General features: G+C 39.4%; 1 protein-coding gene across 1 annotated transcript in view; it reads right to left on the bottom strand.

The window, feature by feature from the left end:
• Positions 1-223: 223 nt before the first annotated feature.
• NAE1 (NEDD8 activating enzyme E1 subunit 1) overlaps positions 224-18,545 on the bottom strand; it is a 32,922-nt gene continuing 14,600 nt past the window's right edge. Inside the window, exons 6-18 of the mRNA XM_011987904.1 lie at positions 16,348-16,465; positions 15,258-15,320; positions 14,796-14,859; positions 14,401-14,492; positions 11,639-11,698; positions 11,415-11,548; positions 8,616-8,691; positions 7,980-8,019; positions 6,599-6,685; positions 6,129-6,221; positions 3,193-3,307; positions 3,058-3,107; positions 224-459 (exon numbers count right to left, since the gene is read on the bottom strand). Coding sequence (XP_011843294.1) covers positions 350-459; positions 3,058-3,107; positions 3,193-3,307; positions 6,129-6,221; positions 6,599-6,685; positions 7,980-8,019; positions 8,616-8,691; positions 11,415-11,548; positions 11,639-11,698; positions 14,401-14,492; positions 14,796-14,859; positions 15,258-15,320; positions 16,348-16,465 — 1,102 coding nt within the window. The 3' untranslated portion in view covers positions 224-349. The remainder of the gene's footprint in view (positions 460-3,057; positions 3,108-3,192; positions 3,308-6,128; positions 6,222-6,598; positions 6,686-7,979; positions 8,020-8,615; positions 8,692-11,414; positions 11,549-11,638; positions 11,699-14,400; positions 14,493-14,795; positions 14,860-15,257; positions 15,321-16,347; positions 16,466-18,545) is intronic.

The following is an 18,545-nucleotide window of genomic DNA, read 5'->3' as shown; positions in this document are numbered from 1 at the left end:
AAAATGTCCATAGCTAACATCTGCACATGGCTTAAATTAATTATTGAAGATGGTAAGAAAAAAAATTTTTTTAACTATCTCTAATAAAACACAAGGATAATCTATGACAAGTAACTTTGAAATAGCAAGCCAATATTGATGCTCAGTGAGAAATGGATAGGATTCATTTTCTAGGAAAATGACTGTCTCCTTTCCCCTCCCCACAAAGAACAAGACTACATTATTACAAATGAGAAAAATGTTTATTAAGAAACAATTTAGCAGCTCTCCTTTAGAATTTTACAGACTAAAGCACAACCCGAAGGCAATTACAGTTTCAATCATTAACACACCACCTAAGGTGCTTACTCTACAACTGGAAAGTTGCTGAAGTTTGTGACATGCCACTGTAAATGTAAGTATTATTAAAAATTACAAATTGTTTGGTGATTATTTTGATGACCTCTTGAGCAGCAGCTCCTGAAAGGAAAAAGGAGAAAAGCAAATCTCTGAAAAGAGTAAACTTCAAGAGTTATATAAAAATACTCAATTCTGTAAAGAAACCTTCCCTTTTCAAAAGCAAAGGTGTTTGAAAGTGATCCAAAACAGATGCAGTTAGCTTACTGAGTCATATCAACATAAAAGCCTGTAATTCTTTTTGTTATTAAAGGAAATCTAAGCAGTAGTGTGGTTGACCAAACTTTAAAGACTACACACAGGCATAAAAGATTCTCAAAGGACACCCTACTGCTGCATTTGAATTTTACCTTGTATCTGTTTTATAATAAAAAAGGAGAAAGGTGTATTTGTTCTGAATGCATTTGTGATTTAGGAAGGATCTATATTAAATATCGCCAGACTGCTATATTTACTCAAAACAAAAAAACTACTAAGAAAAAAGTTGTGCATCTTCTATAACCTGAAGATTCCTCTCTCCCAAATATTCATGGACTGGATAGAATTTTTCCTTTTTTTTTTTTTAGAGGAGTCTCACTCTGTCGCCCAGGCTGGAGTGCAGTGGCGTGATCTTGGCTCACTGCAACCTCCTCCTCCCAGGTTCAAATGATTCTCTTGCCTCAGCCTCCTGAGTAGCTGGGATTACAGGCACCTGCCACCACACCTGGCTAATTATTTTTGCATTTTTAGTAGAGATGGGGTTTCACCATGTTGGCCAGGGTGGTTTCGAACTCCTGACCTCAAGTGATGCGCCCACCTCAGCCTCCCAAAGCGGAGGCCTTACAGGCATTAGCCACTGCACTCGGCCAACTGCATAGAATTTGAGACTACTGTGCACCAAATACTGTTCTAGGCAGTAGGGTTACAGTAAGGAAAAAAGACAGAAAGAGAGAGATAATTTACAAATAAATAGAATGTGTAGTATGTCAACTGACCATAGGTGCTAAGGAGAAAAAGCAAATAAGGGGGATATAAATACAAGAGGAGGGGTTCGTCTTTTAAATAGGGGAGTCAGGGATGGCATCACAGAGAAGACAGCATTTGAATAAAACCTGAAGGAAGTGAAGGGATATAATGGCACTGTGCAAAATGATTACAGAAGGCATAGAAGTAAAAAACAAAAACAAAAACACAAAAAACCTTCAATTTATACTTTTTTCTGCTATTGGCAAGTCATCCAGTCCATCTATCCGGCTATACCTCTTCTTAGATTCTGGACTGAATCTGAATAAATAATAATTTGCCCTTTTCTGTGAATTGGCAGTTAACTTTGCTATTTTGGCACAAGAGACTACTTGGTTTTAGTTTAAAATAAATTATTCCGAATCAAGCTTTATTTTGGATTTACTTAGAAAATCATTTTCTTAGGTCTATATGATTCATTCACATTTTGAACACTTCAAATATTAATCAAACCTAAATCTGCCTTTAAAACATTCAACATCTAGAAGGAAAATGCCACAAGCAAATAGCTCATATTTTTTTGAGGGGTGTTACAGACTGAATGGTTCGTTTCCCCCTCAAATTCATGTTGAAATCCTAACCCCCAGTGTAATTGTATGAAGACAGGGCTTTTGGTAGGTGATTAGGTCAAGAGCGTAAACCTTCATGAATAGGATTAGTGCCCTAATAAGAGACCCCAGAGACTTCTCTTGCCATTTTTTTTTTCACCACGTGAGAACACAGAAGAGAGAGCTGTCTATGAACCAGGAAATGGGCACTCACCAGACCTAACCATGCTGGCACCCTGATCCCAGACTTCTAGCCTCCAGAACTCTGTGACACATTTTTGTTGTTTATAAGTCTATGATATTCTGTTACAGCAGCCCAAAGTGACTAAGACAAGGGGGAAGTAGAGTGAGGGAGGGAAGTAAGGGAGCTTCTATGAAAGACATGTCATTTTTGAGTTGGGTCTTGTGGAACATGTAGGTTTTGGACATGCAGAAAAACATATTTTTAAGGCAAATAGGTCCAGAGGAGCAAAGATCTAGGAGCAGGAAATCAAAGGGCATGCCTGGGGGGAAAGCAAGTAATATGATAAAATCAAGGCTAGAAAGGCTGAGTGGAACTAAAACACAGGGATTTTTAACATCAAGCCAAGGTCCCTGGACTTGCCTGAAGGACTGTCGTAGAGTGTATGTGTATTGGTGGGGCAGGCAGTTAGTAAAAGGACATAATCAGAGCTATGCTTTAGAGGGATTAATGACTCTTTAAGGAGTTTAAGTTGGATGGCAGTGGGAGAGATGGAAGGCAGGGAGACCAGTATAGAGGCAACTGAATAAGTATCCTAACCTGGGCAACATAGTGGAGCCCTGTCTCTACAAAAAATTGAAAAATTAGTCAGGCTCGCTGGCACATGCCTGTAGTCCCAGCTATTCAGGAGGCAGAGGCGAGAGATCACTTGAGCCCAGGAGTTGAGGTTGCAGCAAGCTATGATGGCATCAATACACTCCAACCTGGGCAAAAGAGTGAGACTGTGTCTCAAAAAAAAAAAAAAAAAAGAAATATAACATCCTGCTTCACTGACCTCCCTAATTAAAATAGCTAGACGACACAACTTCATATTAAAATAGTAACTGTACTACGTAACAACAGGTGAGTCTTCTCATATATGGAACTCACCCCCCAAGAACGCAGCAATGGTATGTGGCTCAGCAGCTCCATATCGGCAACTAGAGGAGATCACAGAGACATGAATTTTGATTAGCCTTACGACAGGTGTGGAATCATCTCCTAGATACCCTAAAAAATACTCACAATTCATGGACATAATCATCTTTCACCATTACAGATAAACCATATTCCTGAAGGAAGCCAGTGAGACAAGACTTCAACTTTCCTATATCTTCTTCAACTTGATAGTTAGATACCCCTAAAAATAAAAGTTAGTTTTCATTAAAATAAATGTGATCGAGAATTAATGGCCAATTCCTTTATTTAATCTAGTTTCAGATATTCTAGTCAAAATATGTACGAAACTGAAGAACAAAAATAACAAAGTATGAGACCAATATTTGCAAATATCACAAACCTATAATCAGAGACCAACTAAAACCTAGTAAAAATTTGAATTTAATTAAATCTTTGTTAATTGCATCATACTCACTGTCTAGAAGAGTTATCTGGCACACAGTGCTTAATAATTATTTGATAGAAGAACTTAATGAATGAGAAAGTAATGTCCTACTTATACCCTTTATAAAAGTTATTCTCCAATTCTAAAAGACTAAATGATAAATGACACTGAGGACATAAAGCTATTAATAATAGGTAACTTTTTTTTTTCTTTTGAGAGAGAATCTTGCTGTCACCTAGGCTAAAGTGCAGTGGTGCAGTCTCGGCTCACCGCAATCTCTGCCTCCCGGGTTCAAATGATTCTCATGCCTCAGCCTCCCAAGAAGCTGGGACTACAGGAGTGCGCCACCACACAGCTAATTTTTTCTATTTTTAGTTTCAGTGTTTGCTACACTGGTCTCGAACTCCTGGCCTCAAGTGATCCACCCACCTTGGCCTCCCAAAGTGCTGGGATTACAGGCATGAGCCACCATGCCTCGCCAATAATAGGTCACATTTATTGAGCATTAACAGATGCTAGACACTGTTCGAAGGACCTTATATATATATATTAATTGAATGCTCAAAACAGTCCTATGAAGTAGATATCGTTATCTCCATTCATAGAAGAGAAAACTAAGGCACAGAAAGATTAAGTTACTTAGCGCATAAGTGATGCTGTATGACTTCCAACCTAGGTCATAAAAAGCCCTGTAACTTCCACTTGGGTTTTTTCGAATGGTAACTGCAGAAGCCAACTGAGATGCTAAAAGGAAGTCCAAGCTAGCCACCTGAAGAGTGATACCTAACCAGCCCCCAGCTATTCCCACTGTTCTGACTAAGGGGCTAGTTACATGAGTAAAAATGTCTTCTTGCATGTCTAACTCAGTCAGTTAAGCCTTCAGAATGACTCCACCCCCAGGCATCAAGCAACTGCATGCCTCCTCAAGGAGAACTGCCTGAAACCAGGCAATCCACAAAATCACGACACTAATTATTGTTTTAAACCACTAAGTTTTGAAGTGGTTTGTTATGCAATAGATAACTGAAATAAATTCTAATCAAATAATACAAATAAAGCAATACATATTTGGTGTTTATTCTTTTTTGTTTCTTCTAGTTAGCTTGCTCATGAGGGCTATAAACTCTGGGCCAGGCACAGTGGCTCATGCCTGTAATCCCTGCACTTTGGGAGGCCAAGGCAGGAGGATCACTTGAGGTCAGGAGTTCAAGACCAGCCTGGCTAACATGGTGAAACCCTGTCTCTATTAAAAATACAAAAATTAGCCAGGCGAGGTGGTGGGCACCTATAATCCCAGCACTCAGGAGGCTGAGGCAGAAAAATTGTTTAAACCCAGGAGGCGGAGGTTGCAGTGAGCTGAGATCCCATCACTGCACTCCAGGCTGGGCAACAGAGAGAGACTCTGTCTCAGGGGAAAAAAAAAAAAAAAAAGACTATAAACTCTGGAGACACACTGCATCAGATGGAGCAGCAGGTTTTATGATACTCCTAGAATGTGTTGCTATGCAATAATCCTGCACAATTAAAATTATCATCCCGAAGAGAAATATTCTGAGCAACCTCAGATCTTTGAGATTATGCCAATTCTCCAATGACTACATTCACTGAAGAGAAAAAGTAGATACTAAACAAACAAATTCCTACATCTTCAGAGTTCTTGAGTTCAGAAATTACTAGCATACTTTTTTTTTTTGAGACAGAGTCTCACCACGGTCACCCAGGCTGGAGTGCAGTGGCACAATCACAACTCACTGTAGCCCCAACTTCCCAGGCTCAGGTGATCCTCCCACCTCACCCTCCCGAGTAGCTGAGTCTACAAGTGCACACCACCATGTCTGGCTAATTTTTTGTATCTTCAGTAGAGATGGGGTTCCACCATGTTGCCCATGCTGGTCTCCAACTCCTGGGCTCAAGCAATCCGCCTGAATCAGTCTCCCAAAGTGCTGGCATTACAGGTGTGAGCCACCATACTATGCCTGGCCAGCATATTTCTCGTGGCTTTCCTATTCCACTAAATTAAACTCAGTGCGAGTCTTAGTAGCAAACTATGGAGAATGACAGAAAAAAGTTTTCTTCTATATATATATTCAACCAACATTCCCCTATAATAGTTTAGAATCGAACACTATTTTGCAAATAAACTTAAAAAACAAAAGGTGGCCGGGCGCGGTGGCTCACGCCTGTAATCCCAGCACTTTGGGAGGCCAAGACAGGCGGATCACAAGGTCAGGAGATCGAGACCATCCTGGCTAACACGGTGAAACCCCGGCTCTACTAAAAAATACAAAAAACTAGCCGGGCGAGGTGGCGGGCGCCTATAGTCCCAGCTACTCGGGAGGCTGAGGCAGGAGAATGGCGTGAATCCGGGAGGCAGAGCTTGCAGTGAGCTGAGATCCGGCCACTGCACTCCAGCCTGGGTGACAGAGCGAGACTCCGTCTCAAAAAAAAAAAAAACAAAAAAAAACAAAAGGTATTTCCTCACTGGGGAACGTTTGGGGTGTAATCTGTTTACAATGTGAAATTCAAGCAACACTATTATAAATACCCTGAGAACACTTTCAATTTCAATGTTTTATTGAAGATTTATTATATCTGGTAATTCAATTGCTATTCTTACCTGGATATCTACCATGTTGTTTATTAAATCTATCAACAGCCCGTAACATTAAGTACAACACTATTTCATTATCTGGATTGTCCATGCTAGAAACTGAAAGGAAAAAAATTTCAGTTTAATTTGATTAATTTGCAATATAATAAATAATAAAGGGCTGAATTTACTATATACTTGAGTTTCAGGACTATTAGTTAGAGTCACACAATCTCTACTAAAGTAGTAACATAATGACTTTAACTCATACATATCATACAATGGACTCTGTGACCTAAATATGACTTTATACATACATTAAGTTTCATATAATATATATATAAATTATAATTACTTAGATAAGCTTAGAATAAAATTAGAATATGAATATTTACATTCTCTTTTATATCATCACCATATACTCAACACTATTTTACGCAAAATATTTATATCGTTTAATTAAAATTAACCCGGAATCAGAAGGCTATTATACTTACTAATTTCATCCTTGTTAATTGTATCCAAACCATATTCTTCTGCTAAGGATCGACATCTTACCACTCGAAGAAATGCAGAATTGCTGCCTAAACAGAAGAAAGATATTCCGGAAGTAATGACTGTGACAGGTGAATATTATGAATCACAGGTGACTTTAAGAACAGAGAATTATGTGTATACCTTTCTCAGACATGAGAATGTGAAGAAATGTTTTCTCCTTGGCTCTAATAGCAGAGAAAGCACTAGAACACAAATCACCTTAAATTCACATCCCTGGCACTACAACCAGTTCAGAAGCGAGTAAGGTGATGGCCTCTCTGAACCTCAGTTTTCAAGCGTAAAATGGGGATGATACTGTTTACCTTTGAGAATTGTTCTACAGATTAAATGTGACACCTTGTATAAAGTGCATCTCTAGCACAATGCCTGATATGGCTCTACCAATAATAGTTTTCATCATTATTATGGATAAGTAGTCCTAAAAGAGAGGTTTATGAATTGTACTCTTGATATATGTAACGACTTTTTTTAAGCTTTGTATTATTGAAATTTCCAAAAATGCCCCAAAGTAGAAGAGAATAATAAATGTTCAAGTACCTAGCATCAAACTTTCGATCTAGTAGTATATAATCTAATACAACAAATGCTAATTCAATATTAGTCTAATAGAACAAACAAGGTGCAAGATTAGTTGTGGCAGAAAACATTAAAACTGAGCCTAAACAGACATTGTGGAGAAGTCATAAAATGGAAAGCTTGGATAAATCTATTTTAAGGATGGGGAGCTTGCAAAATATAAACTTCCACAGGACGTAGGAGCAGTAGCTACAGGGAGAAATCTTCAGATGGCATGCACAACAGATTGAGTATTTTGAAACTGACTCTTAAATAAAAGAAAATGCTTTTGGCCTACTGAGGAGTTACTGAGAGACTCCTACGAACCTAACCACTCTGAAACTAGATGGCAAAATTCTTAACTCCATTACAGTCATTTAACACAGATCAAAATGAGTATTTAAACCAATATTGTCAATGTACACGTGACTCAAGATTTCACACCCAAAGTCTTCAGACAAAAAAATTTCCTAAATTACTTAATATTTAAAAACTGAAAATACTGTATTAATGGCAATTTTCAATTAACTGACCATCATGCCTTTTTAGCATTGCCACAGATAAACATGCTCTACCTCTGATTCAGTCTTAAAATACTCTCCATTTATTATGGGAGGAAAAAAAAAAAAAAACCTTACTCAATAATTATCTATATCACTGAGGCCATGGAACACTTAAAATTTCAACCATTCAAAATACCTGGGAACATTCCCTGTGGCACATTTCCATCAAGCAAAATAAGGAAATTAATTTAAGGGGACTTACAGAGTAATTTTAATTCTTTCTCTGAAATGGACTCTGGTGCCTGTAAAGAGATAAATACAGATTCTGTTCCAGTTTAAAAGACAAGATTAACAAAGGGTGCGGCACAAAGCCAATCACTGTGAGATGGGGAGGCTTTCTCCAAGAGCTGGGAGAGCACTTTAAAAATATCTTGTTTCCGGCCGGGCGCGGTAGCTCAAGCCTGTAATCCCAGCACTTTGGGAGGCTGAGACGGGCGGATCACGAGGTCAGGAGATCGAGACCATCCTGGCTAACACGGTGAAACCCCGTCTCTACTAAAAAATACAAAAAATTAGCCGGGCGTGGTGGCGGGCGCCTGTAGTCCCAGCTACTTGGGAGGCTGAGGTAGGGGAATGGTGTGTACCCGGGAGGCGGAGCTTGCAGTGAGCTGAGATCGGGCCACTGCACTCCAGCCTGGGCGACAGAGCATGACACCGTCTCAAAAAAAAAAAAAAAAAAAAAAATCTTGTTTCCTTATCACAAGCTCTCCCATTAGGCAGGCAAACGAGAGCTCCCCCTAAATAAGCAGAGCTAGTGCCACACCCTCTGTCTCTAAACCCTTTCTGGCTGGAGTTATGTGCTCAGGCCTGTATGGGCACAGTGTGCCCAGCAGCTTACCTGGCCAATGGACTGCAGCAATTTGGCAACATGATTACCCACAGCAGCAGCATCCTTCTTTGCTTTTTCACGGTAACTGAAAAAGAACAAAAAGCAATTATTAACAAATTTTTAAATTAGCAAAATTTAAATTGTTACCATGAACAAAAAATTTATTTTCTTTTCATGAAAAAACACAGGCCTGACAATGTATGAAATGTGAAAATGCCAGGGAAATGCTATCAACAGCACCTATGAGTAGCTGGGAATCTTTCCAGTGTTAATGACAGACTCTCAGTGCCCACTAAAACCCAGGGTCCCTCTAACAGCACTCAACTTAAAAACTGCCCTCCTAGAGGGATCTATGATTTAGGCTCTGTGACAGAGGACCTAAAAAATACGTTACTGAAGAACATGACTTATCTCCTGGAAGTCAAGTCCAAGGAAAGTTAAATACATTAAAACTGTTCATCTCCAGTGTAAAACTTTTGTTTTTGTTTTTTGAGACAGGATCTCGCTCTGCCGCCCAGGCTGGAGTGCAGTGGTGCAATCTTGGCTCAATGCAGCCTCAACTTCCCACACTCATATGATCCTCCCACCTCAGTCTCCCAGGTAGCTGGAAATTCAGGCGCACGCTACCACACCCGACTAATTTTTGTCTTTTTGTACAGACGGAGTTTCACCATGTTGCCCAGGCTGGTCTCGAACTCCTGGGTTCAAGTGATTTAAAAACTGAAAATACTGTATTCATGACAATTTTCAATTAACTGACCTTCATACTTTTTTAGCATTGCCACAGATAAACATGCTGTATCTCTGATTGTTTTAAAATACTCCCCATTTATTATGAGAGGAAAAAAAAACCCTTATCCAATAATTATCTATACTACTGAGACCATGGAAAATGTAAAATTTCAATCATTTAAAATACCTGTGAACATCCCCTGTGGCACATTTCACCACCTGCTTTGGCCTCCCAAAGTGCTGGGAATACAGGTGTGAGCCCCTGCACCCGGCCATAAAACTTCTTTAGGTCTATTTACCTTTCACCCTCTAAAAATCATTAGTGTTCAGGCTGACTACCTCCCACGTAAGGTCATACTTCTTTCTACCCTCAATTGACCTTCCCCAAGTTTTAAGTAGTTGAACTCTTAGGCTAGGACAACAAACCAAGAATCTTTCAATGGTGACATGATAAAGAGTGAAATCTGTCTGGGGAACAGAGATCATCTCTATGTGACATTACTTGGCCCCCAAAGAAACCAAGCCAGCAGACCTGGATTCTTTGCACCATGCCCTAACTATATGAGGGTAATATTCATTGAGATCCATCCCTATGATAGTCTATCTGGGTTCAGGCTAGTGATACCTGGATAGCAAGGTGTCTAGTTATAGACTATAAATTATGAAACATTAAGATAAAAAATTCATCAAACACGTCATGGTTTTAAGTTACAAATAGAAGGCAGTATAGGGCCATGGCTAAGAATACAGGCTCTGGTACTGGGTTTTCTGGGGTTCAAATCTTGGTTCTGCCATTTACCAGCTATCTGATCTTGTATAAGTAACCTTTTCAATACCTTAGTTTCTTCAAGTGTAAAATGGGGACAATAACAGTATCTCTCTCTCTCATAAGGTTGTTGTGAACCTTGTGTGTATATTAAATTACTTAATACACATAGTTCATAGCACAGAGTTAAGTGACCAAATATTAGGTTTATCATGAGGTAGGGAAAAAAAAACTCTGCCTCCTAGGGATATGTGGTAATTCTGTATTTCCCATTCAATTTTGCTTTGAGCCTAAAAAGAATCATCCCTAAGTTGTTTTTTTTTTTTTGAGGTGGAATTTTGCTGTCGCCAGGCTGGAGTGCAGTGGTGCGATCTCGGCTCACTGCAACCTCCACCTCCTGGGTTCAAGCGATTCCCCTGCCTCAGCCTCCCGAATAGCTGGGACTACAGGCACGCACCACCACGCCTGGCTAATTTTTTGTATTTTTTTTTTAGTAGAGACAGGGTTTCACCATGTTGGCCAGGATGGTCTTGATCTCCTGACCTCATGATCCGCCCGCCCAGCCTAAGTTTCTTTTTTTTTTTTTGAGACAGAGTCTCACTTTGTTACCCAGGTTGGAGTGCAGTGACATGATCTCGGCTCACTGCAAGCTCCACCTCCCAGGTTCACACTATTCTCCTGCCTCAGCCTCCCAAGTAGCTGGGACTACAGGCGCCCGCCACCACTCCCAGCTAATTTTTTTGGATTTTTAGTAGAGACAGGTTTTCCCATGTTAGACAGGATAGTCTTAATCTCCTGACCTTGTGATCCGCCCACCTCAGCCTCCCAAAGTGCTGGGATTACAGGCATGAGCCACTGCGCCCAGCCTGGCCTAAGTTCTTTAGCTTATTTTTACTTATTTATTTATTTGAAACAGGGTCTTGCTTTGTCACCCAGGCTGAAGTGAAGTGGCACGATCATGGCTCACTGCAGCCTCAAACTCCTGAGCTCAAGAGATCCTTCTGCCTCAGCCTCCCGAGTAGTTGAGATTAAAGGCACATGCTACCATGCCCACCTAATTTTTCAATTTGTAGAGACGGAAGTCTCACTGTTGCCCAGGATGGTCTCAAACTCCTGGACTCAAGCAATTCTCCCACCTTGGCCTCCCAAAGTGTTGGGATTACAGGCATGAGCCACTGCAGCTGGCCTAGTTTATTTATAAGCAATGAGGTTATAATAAACTTTCATTTGATTTCTGATAGGATGATAAAATGTTTATCTCTAATATAATCAGACTTTGTATACTACATAGTTTGAAAACAGTGACATACACGTTTTGCAGTTTTATATATTTGCCTGAATCTGCAATCATATCAGGGATTGTGCCTCGAACAGGTAAATTTCCTTGACCCTCTTTGGCCACAAATTCCTTTAAGGCACGAGCTAAAATCCAAAATGATGGAGTCTAAAAGAATAAGAAAAAATTAACATTAAGCGGCGTTTTACTTTGACCCAAAGGTTTAGACAGCAATGTTTTTACTTTTGTTGTTGTTACCTGTTTGGTGATATTTATGCAGCGATCATCATTAAATATATCTTCAATACTGCTTGGGATCTAACAAAGGAACATGAAACATTTACTTACACAGTATTAAGAATTTGCCCATCTTTATTTTCAGCGCTATTTCTTCAGATATATTCTTTGAATTCTCAAATTGTAATCAAATACAAACTTCTGATTTGTTTATAATTTTATTTAGAATCAGTACCATATGAAGATTTGATGGGGAAAGAAAGAATGGAAGAAAGACCTCTCCTGCCCACTGTTGCTAGCATTTAATACCTATTCTCTTATACCATAAATGGGGTAAAGAAGGGGCCCCAGTAAATGATTTTATATAGTTAAATCTGAAGACAAAACAGATTGTAGACTTGTAATATTCCATGATTTTCCATCTTGTCAAAAATTGGAAACCCTTGCACCCTAATTAGTGACCACTGAGACAACCACTCTGAAAAAAACTAAAACTATAAAGTAATTTTATTGCTAGCAAGATCTTCATACATAAATCAAGAGTATAAAGCCAAGCACGATGGCTCGCACCTATAATCCCAGCATTTAGGAGGCCAAGGTGGGAGGGTCACTTGAGCCCAGGAGTTCGAGATCAACCTAAACAAAACAGGGAGACCCTGCCTATACAAAATGTAAAAGTAAATTAGCTAGGCATGGTGGCACATGCTTGTGGTCCCAGCTACTTGGGAGGCTGAGGTGGGAGGATCACCTGAACCCAGGAGGTCAAGGCTGCAGTGAGCAGTCATTGCATCACTGCACTCTACCCTGGGCAACAATGTGAGACCCTGTCTCAAAAAAAAAAAAAAAAGTATACAAATCATAGGCTTTAATTCTACTGTTGCATGGAAAAATGAAATGTCTCAGTGGTACCTCCTAACTGGTCTCTCCGCTTCCATTCCCAGTCCCCTCAATTCTGTTCTCCTCACCAAAGCCAGAATGGTCTTTTAGAATATAAAGCAGCTCACTCCACTTCCCTGATCGAAATGCTTAAATAGCCTGTAAGACCTTTATGATCTGGTCCTTTCTGCCTCTCCAAACTCAAATCCTTCCTACCACCTTCCCCCCTTTTTCACTTCACTCCAATCACACTGACTTGCTTACTGATGCTTGAACAAAAGTCAAGCTTCCTCCCACTTCTTTGCACATGTGCTTCCTCCAACTGAAAAGCTCTTCCCCCAGACCTCTGCATGTCACTTCACTCAGGCTTCTGCTTAAACGTCCCTTGGAAAGTCTCCCTGGCTCCCTATCTAAAATTGTCTCTCAACCCCAGATTCCCTTGTCCCCAACATGCTCTCTGCCCCTTTGTTCTGCTGTAATTTTGTTCATAGCACCTGGTGCATTTTTATCTGTTTATTTAACTTACTGTCCCCCAACTATTGAACCTTTTCTTTCCAACTGTGGTTTTATATTCAGTGAAATACAGAGATTTTAAATGTCCAATTCAATGCATTTTGATAACTATATATACATATTTTTAACCATAACCCCAATTAAAACAGAAAATTTTCATCACCCCAGAAAAGTGATTCACAAAGCACATACTTTTATGGACACAGGGTCTCATATCATTGCCTAGGCTGCAATGCAGTGGCACAATCATGGCTCACTGCAGCCTCAACCTCCAGGGCTCAAGCGATCCTCCTACCATCTTAGGGTTCAGAGTAGCTGAGACTATAGGTGCATGCCACCACACCCATCTAATTTTTAAATTTTTTGTATAGACCGTATCTCCCTATGTTGTTCAGGCTGGTCTTGAACTGGGCTCAAGCAATTTTTCTGTCCTGGCCTCCCAAAGTGTCGGGATTACAGGTGTGAGCCACCACACCTGGCCGGCAACCACTTTTTTTTTTTTTTTTTTTTTTTTTTTTTTTGAGACAGAGTCTCACTCTTGTTGCCCAGGCTGGAGTACACTGGCAAGATCTCAGCTCACTGCAACCTCTGTCTCCCAAGTAGCTGGGATTACAGGTGCCCACCACCATGCCCAGCTAATTTTTTGTATTTTTAGGAGAGATGGGGTTTCACCATGTTGGCCAGGCTGGTCTTGGACTCCTGACCTCATGTGATCTGCCCTCCTCGGCCTCCCAAACGTGTTGGGATTACAGGTGTGAGCCACCGCGCCTGGCCCCAGCCAGCACACACTTTTAATCACTAAGCAATGCTGCCTTGTTGTCTCCAAAAAGTTGGTAATAATATCTTACATGCCTTCCTAACTTGAAAGGCAGCATATTTGCTGTTTTAAGTTGCAAGAAAATTCTAACTTAAACTACCAGGTATTATTCCAAAGCTCCCCAAAAACTTCAATGGTCATACTTCAACAACTAAGCCATAACAAAACCAAAGGCACCTGAGGCGGAGTCTTACTCTGTTGCCCAGGCTGGAGTGCAGTGGTGTAATCTTGGCTCACTGTAACGTCTGCCTCCTGGGTTCAAGTGATTCTCCTGCCTCAGCCTCCCGAGTAGCTGGGGTTACAGGTATGTTCCACCATGCCCGGCTAATTTTTGTATTTTTAGTAGAGACGCGGTTTCGCTATGTTGGCCAGGCTCGTCTCAAACTCCTGATCTCAGGTGGTCCGCCCGCCTCAGCCTCCCAAAGTGCTAGGATGAACCACCATGCCCGGCCCTGTATTTATTTCTAACTATACATTTAGAAAATATGAACTTAAATCACTGTAATCAACCATTTAATAGTGAAGGACTCTAGAAAACACCTTGTTCATGTGAATCCCTCAGCAACTCTTTCATTACCTGAGTTGTATTTAGTGCTGTGTTCACATTTTTAATGGCTTCTTCAAAATTCTCTTCATCTTCTGGAGCCCCATTTTCATTCTTTAGAATTCCTATTTTAATGGGAAATTGTTAGCAAACAACAGCCCTTTTCTTTTCACTCTTCTGTTCCCCCATTATAAAAATAACCTTGTCAGATTCTGCAGAATATTGAATCTTAAGAAGAAATATGGCTTATCATTAGTCCTTAAAACTATACAAGGCGTGGCTTCTTAACTTCTCCAGAGGGAAAGTGAAATAAAAGCTCATGATGATATCATCTGACAAAGGTGTCAACAGAAATCCAATAAGCACTTGCCTCTAGCAATTTGCTTTTCAAGCTTTATATAGTATTTAATCATATCCCATAATATTACCTTGTCTAATCAAATCTCTGAAGTCTTCTTTTTCTTTATATGTTTTAGGTATTCGTCCATTTGTCTAAATTGGTTAAAAATTTTAAAAATCTAGTTATTAAAAACTCAAAATACAGAAATTGAAAGTCTACAGTGTCCCCCATTCTCTACCTAAGATTTCATCAACAAATATATTTCTCTGTGAAATCAGAGGCTCACTTGATAGAAAACAGACACTGTGACCATTTATCTACATTCATTCCCCCTGCCAGTTTCATAACGATATTCATCAAATTTCATTTTGTTAATTAAAATTATCAGGATCAAAAGATGAACTGCTGGATTTAAATTTAAAAGCATCCATTTGCCCTACCATACAAGCCCATAAGGAAAAAAATTAATCTCCCATTCCCCATCAAGGAAATCCTTTATAAGAAACTGAAAATACAGTTGCATATGAAATTTTTTTTTAAAAGGACATACTTCACTATACCACTGTGCTAAATATTTAGCTATGATCACAATCCATGGAGTATGGCTGTGGTCCTAAAAATGAGAGACAAATAAAAGAAAATATTGGTATTATTAATTCTTCACTGTACCATCTCGTTTTCAACAAATTCAACAATATTTATGATCTCCTAATATATGCAGAGTAATGAATAGAGGAAAATGAACTGAGTTAATAAAAACTGCTTTACAAATTCTTCTAGAGGTAGATACCTAGTATGTCACGTATATACTATGATTGTCCCCCTTATACCAGCAAAACAGTCTCAGAGACTGCCACCCAAAAACACAGCTCAAATCTCAATTTCAGACACCAATCCTAAAGAAAGGAGGATCTGTTCTGTTTTCTGATGAACCAAATAAACAACTGCATGTTAATTAATATGGAAGTAGGCAAAAATACATATACTCTTTAAATTATATTTTTATGTCATTATTTCTATTTGTTTAGAAAAAGGCCATAAAGAGGACTTCTTGGAATTTTTTTGTTTCTGTTTTCTGTTTGAAGATTTTTTATTTTCAATTTTTGTGGGTACTTAGGTATATATATTTATGGGGTACATGCTTTGATACAGGTATGCAATGTGAAGCACATCATGGAGAGGGGTATTTATCCCCTCAAGCGTTTATCCTTTATGTTACAAATAATCCAATTAAACTCTTAATTATTTTAAAACGTATAACTAAGTTGTCATTATTAACTATAGTCACCTTGTTGTGCTTTCAAGGAGTAAATCTTATTCATTCTTTCCAATTATTTTTTTGGTACCCATTAACCATCCCCATCTCCCCACCTGGAATAGGTTAATGTCTAATTTCTTGACCTGGGTAGTGATTACACAGATGTTCAGTATACATACTTTTCTTCAATAAAAAAGTTTTTTAATTTTGGAGAAAAATTAATATGTTGAAAACAAGGTAAAATATTGTTATTGGGTAATCTGGATGACAGGAATATGGAGGTTTATAGGATTTTCCCACTTTGGTGTAATTCAAAAACCTTAGGTTAAAAAAAAAATGTTTTAGGTCTATCTGTAAATGTAAGGTCACACACACTACCAACCTTTTTTTCCATATGATCCAAATCATAGGACTGAAAATGTTCTCTCAGTTCAGGAAATGGCTTATCTAGTCGTAGATCCTCTAATGCATTATCTGGATGAGATTCTATTACTGTGAAACAAAGAATTCAAAAGGATAAATTTAATACTTAAAAAAAAAAAAAGAGAGGATCTTGCTGTATTACCCAGGCTAAAGTGCAGTGGCACAACCATAGCTCACTGCTGAAACTCCTGGGCTGAAGGGATCCTCCCACCTCAGCCTCCTGAGAAGGCGGGACTACAGTCTCATGTCACTGTGCCCAACTAATTTTTTAATTTTTTTGTAGAGATGGGGTCTCACTATGTCACCCAGGCTAGTCTCAAACTCCTGGATTCAAGGGCTCCTCCTGTCTCGGCCTTCCAAAGTTCTTGGATTACAGGTGTGAGCCACCGTGCCCAGCTCAAAAGATAAACTTAATTCTTTGGCAATACTGATGACAATACACTGAATTATAGAAACTTACGAAATCTTTAATTTTTAAATGGGTACAGGGCCCACAGGTTTTTTCACTGTTTTATTAAGGTACGATTTACACATAGTAAAATGCACAAATCTTAAGTCAACTATAAAGTTTTAGTAAAAGTAAAACAAGATTCCTTTAGAACAGAATTTGTTCTAACTGGAAAAGCTCAAAATTGACAAAACCTATGTACAGATAGCAACTAACAACCTATCCTCCCTCCTCTTGTGGTCTTTAATAGACAGCATCACCATCTACCTAGACTCTTCCCCAGAAACCTGATGGTCATCCTTCACTTCTTGCTTCCTTGGCCCCAATATCAGTAACTCCCCACTTCCTAATCTCACTCTGTACACTGCTGTCCACATGAGAGAGTACAGGAGAGTGTATAATTTCAGTGAGTGCTTAGAGGTAGGCCCAGTTTTGTCACTTGCTAACTATGTGACCTTAGGCAAAAAATTTAATCTCTCATTGCCTCAGCATCATCTATAAAAAGCAGATATTAAAGTTCTATAGGCTGTATATCTCTCTTATCCAAAATGCTTGGGACCATAAGTGTTTTGGATTTTGCTGAGATTTTGGTATATTTGCAAATACATATTAGATGAGCTCTCTAACCCAAAAATCTGAAGAAATGTTCCAATGAGTGTTTTCTTTGAATATCGTATCAGTGCTCAAAAAGTTTTGCATTTTGGAGCATTTCTGATTTTGGATTTTTGGATTAATGATGCTCAATCTGTACCTTATAAAGGTTTTGGAAAGAGTAAATGAAATAATTCTTATAAAGGCAGGCACACAACTAGCAATGCCAAACCTTCATTATTATCCACCCCCTCTTCTTCTCTTCCCTAAACTGGAAAAAAGAACACACTGTCTCTTACTTAGGCCACTGGAAATTTCTAACAGCAATCCCTGCCTCCAATCTTTGCCCCTTTAAATCTATTTACTTTCTACTCAACTTCAGAGTGACCCATTTAAAATAAAATGTTTACCCGGTCACTCTCCCACTTTCCACTCTTTTGTCCCCTCCCATCAGTTGACACCACTTTCAACTCTTAAATGGCTTACCACCAGCAGCCAGAGCTTATCCTGACAAGCACTCCCTAACTGCCCACACAGATATTACTCCTCAGTGACACTACCAATACCAATGGCTATCATCACATTAGCAGAGTGCTTGGCTCATAGTAAAAATGCTTTCTTGAGTAAATAAAGAGCATTGTATGAATACTGGATGAAAATTTTATGATGATTAAAGTTTTATAAGTAAAGGGCTTATATCAACCCTCAGCTGATGGAGGTCTGCCTATAAACGACTTTGGTCTCCTACAACAGTTTCCTTGGGAACAGTAGTTATGTAAATGTCTTTGTCGTGTGAAATTGCACCTGAATTGAGAGAACCTAAAGCCTGCATGAGGATGAAATAAAAGATTGGAGGGGCATGGTGCAGTGGCTCACACCTGTAATAACAGTACTTTGGGAGGCCAAGGCGGGTGGATCACCTGAGGTCAGGAGTTCGCGATCAGCCTGGCCAACATGGTGAAACCCTGTCTCTACTAAAAATGCAAAAAATTAGCTGGGCATGGTGGCGGGCACCTGTAATCCCAGTTGGGAGGCTGAGGCAGGAGAATCAGTTGAACCCGGGAGGTGGAGGTTGCAGTAAGCCAAGATTGTGCCATTGTACTCCAGTCTGGGCAACA

This window comes from Mandrillus leucophaeus, unplaced genomic scaffold (genome assembly GCF_000951045.1).
Source record: "Mandrillus leucophaeus isolate KB7577 unplaced genomic scaffold, Mleu.le_1.0 Scaffold319, whole genome shotgun sequence".
Classification (NCBI taxonomy): Eukaryota; Metazoa; Chordata; class Mammalia; order Primates; family Cercopithecidae; genus Mandrillus; species Mandrillus leucophaeus.
This window is presented reverse-complemented; position numbering and strand designations above follow the sequence as displayed.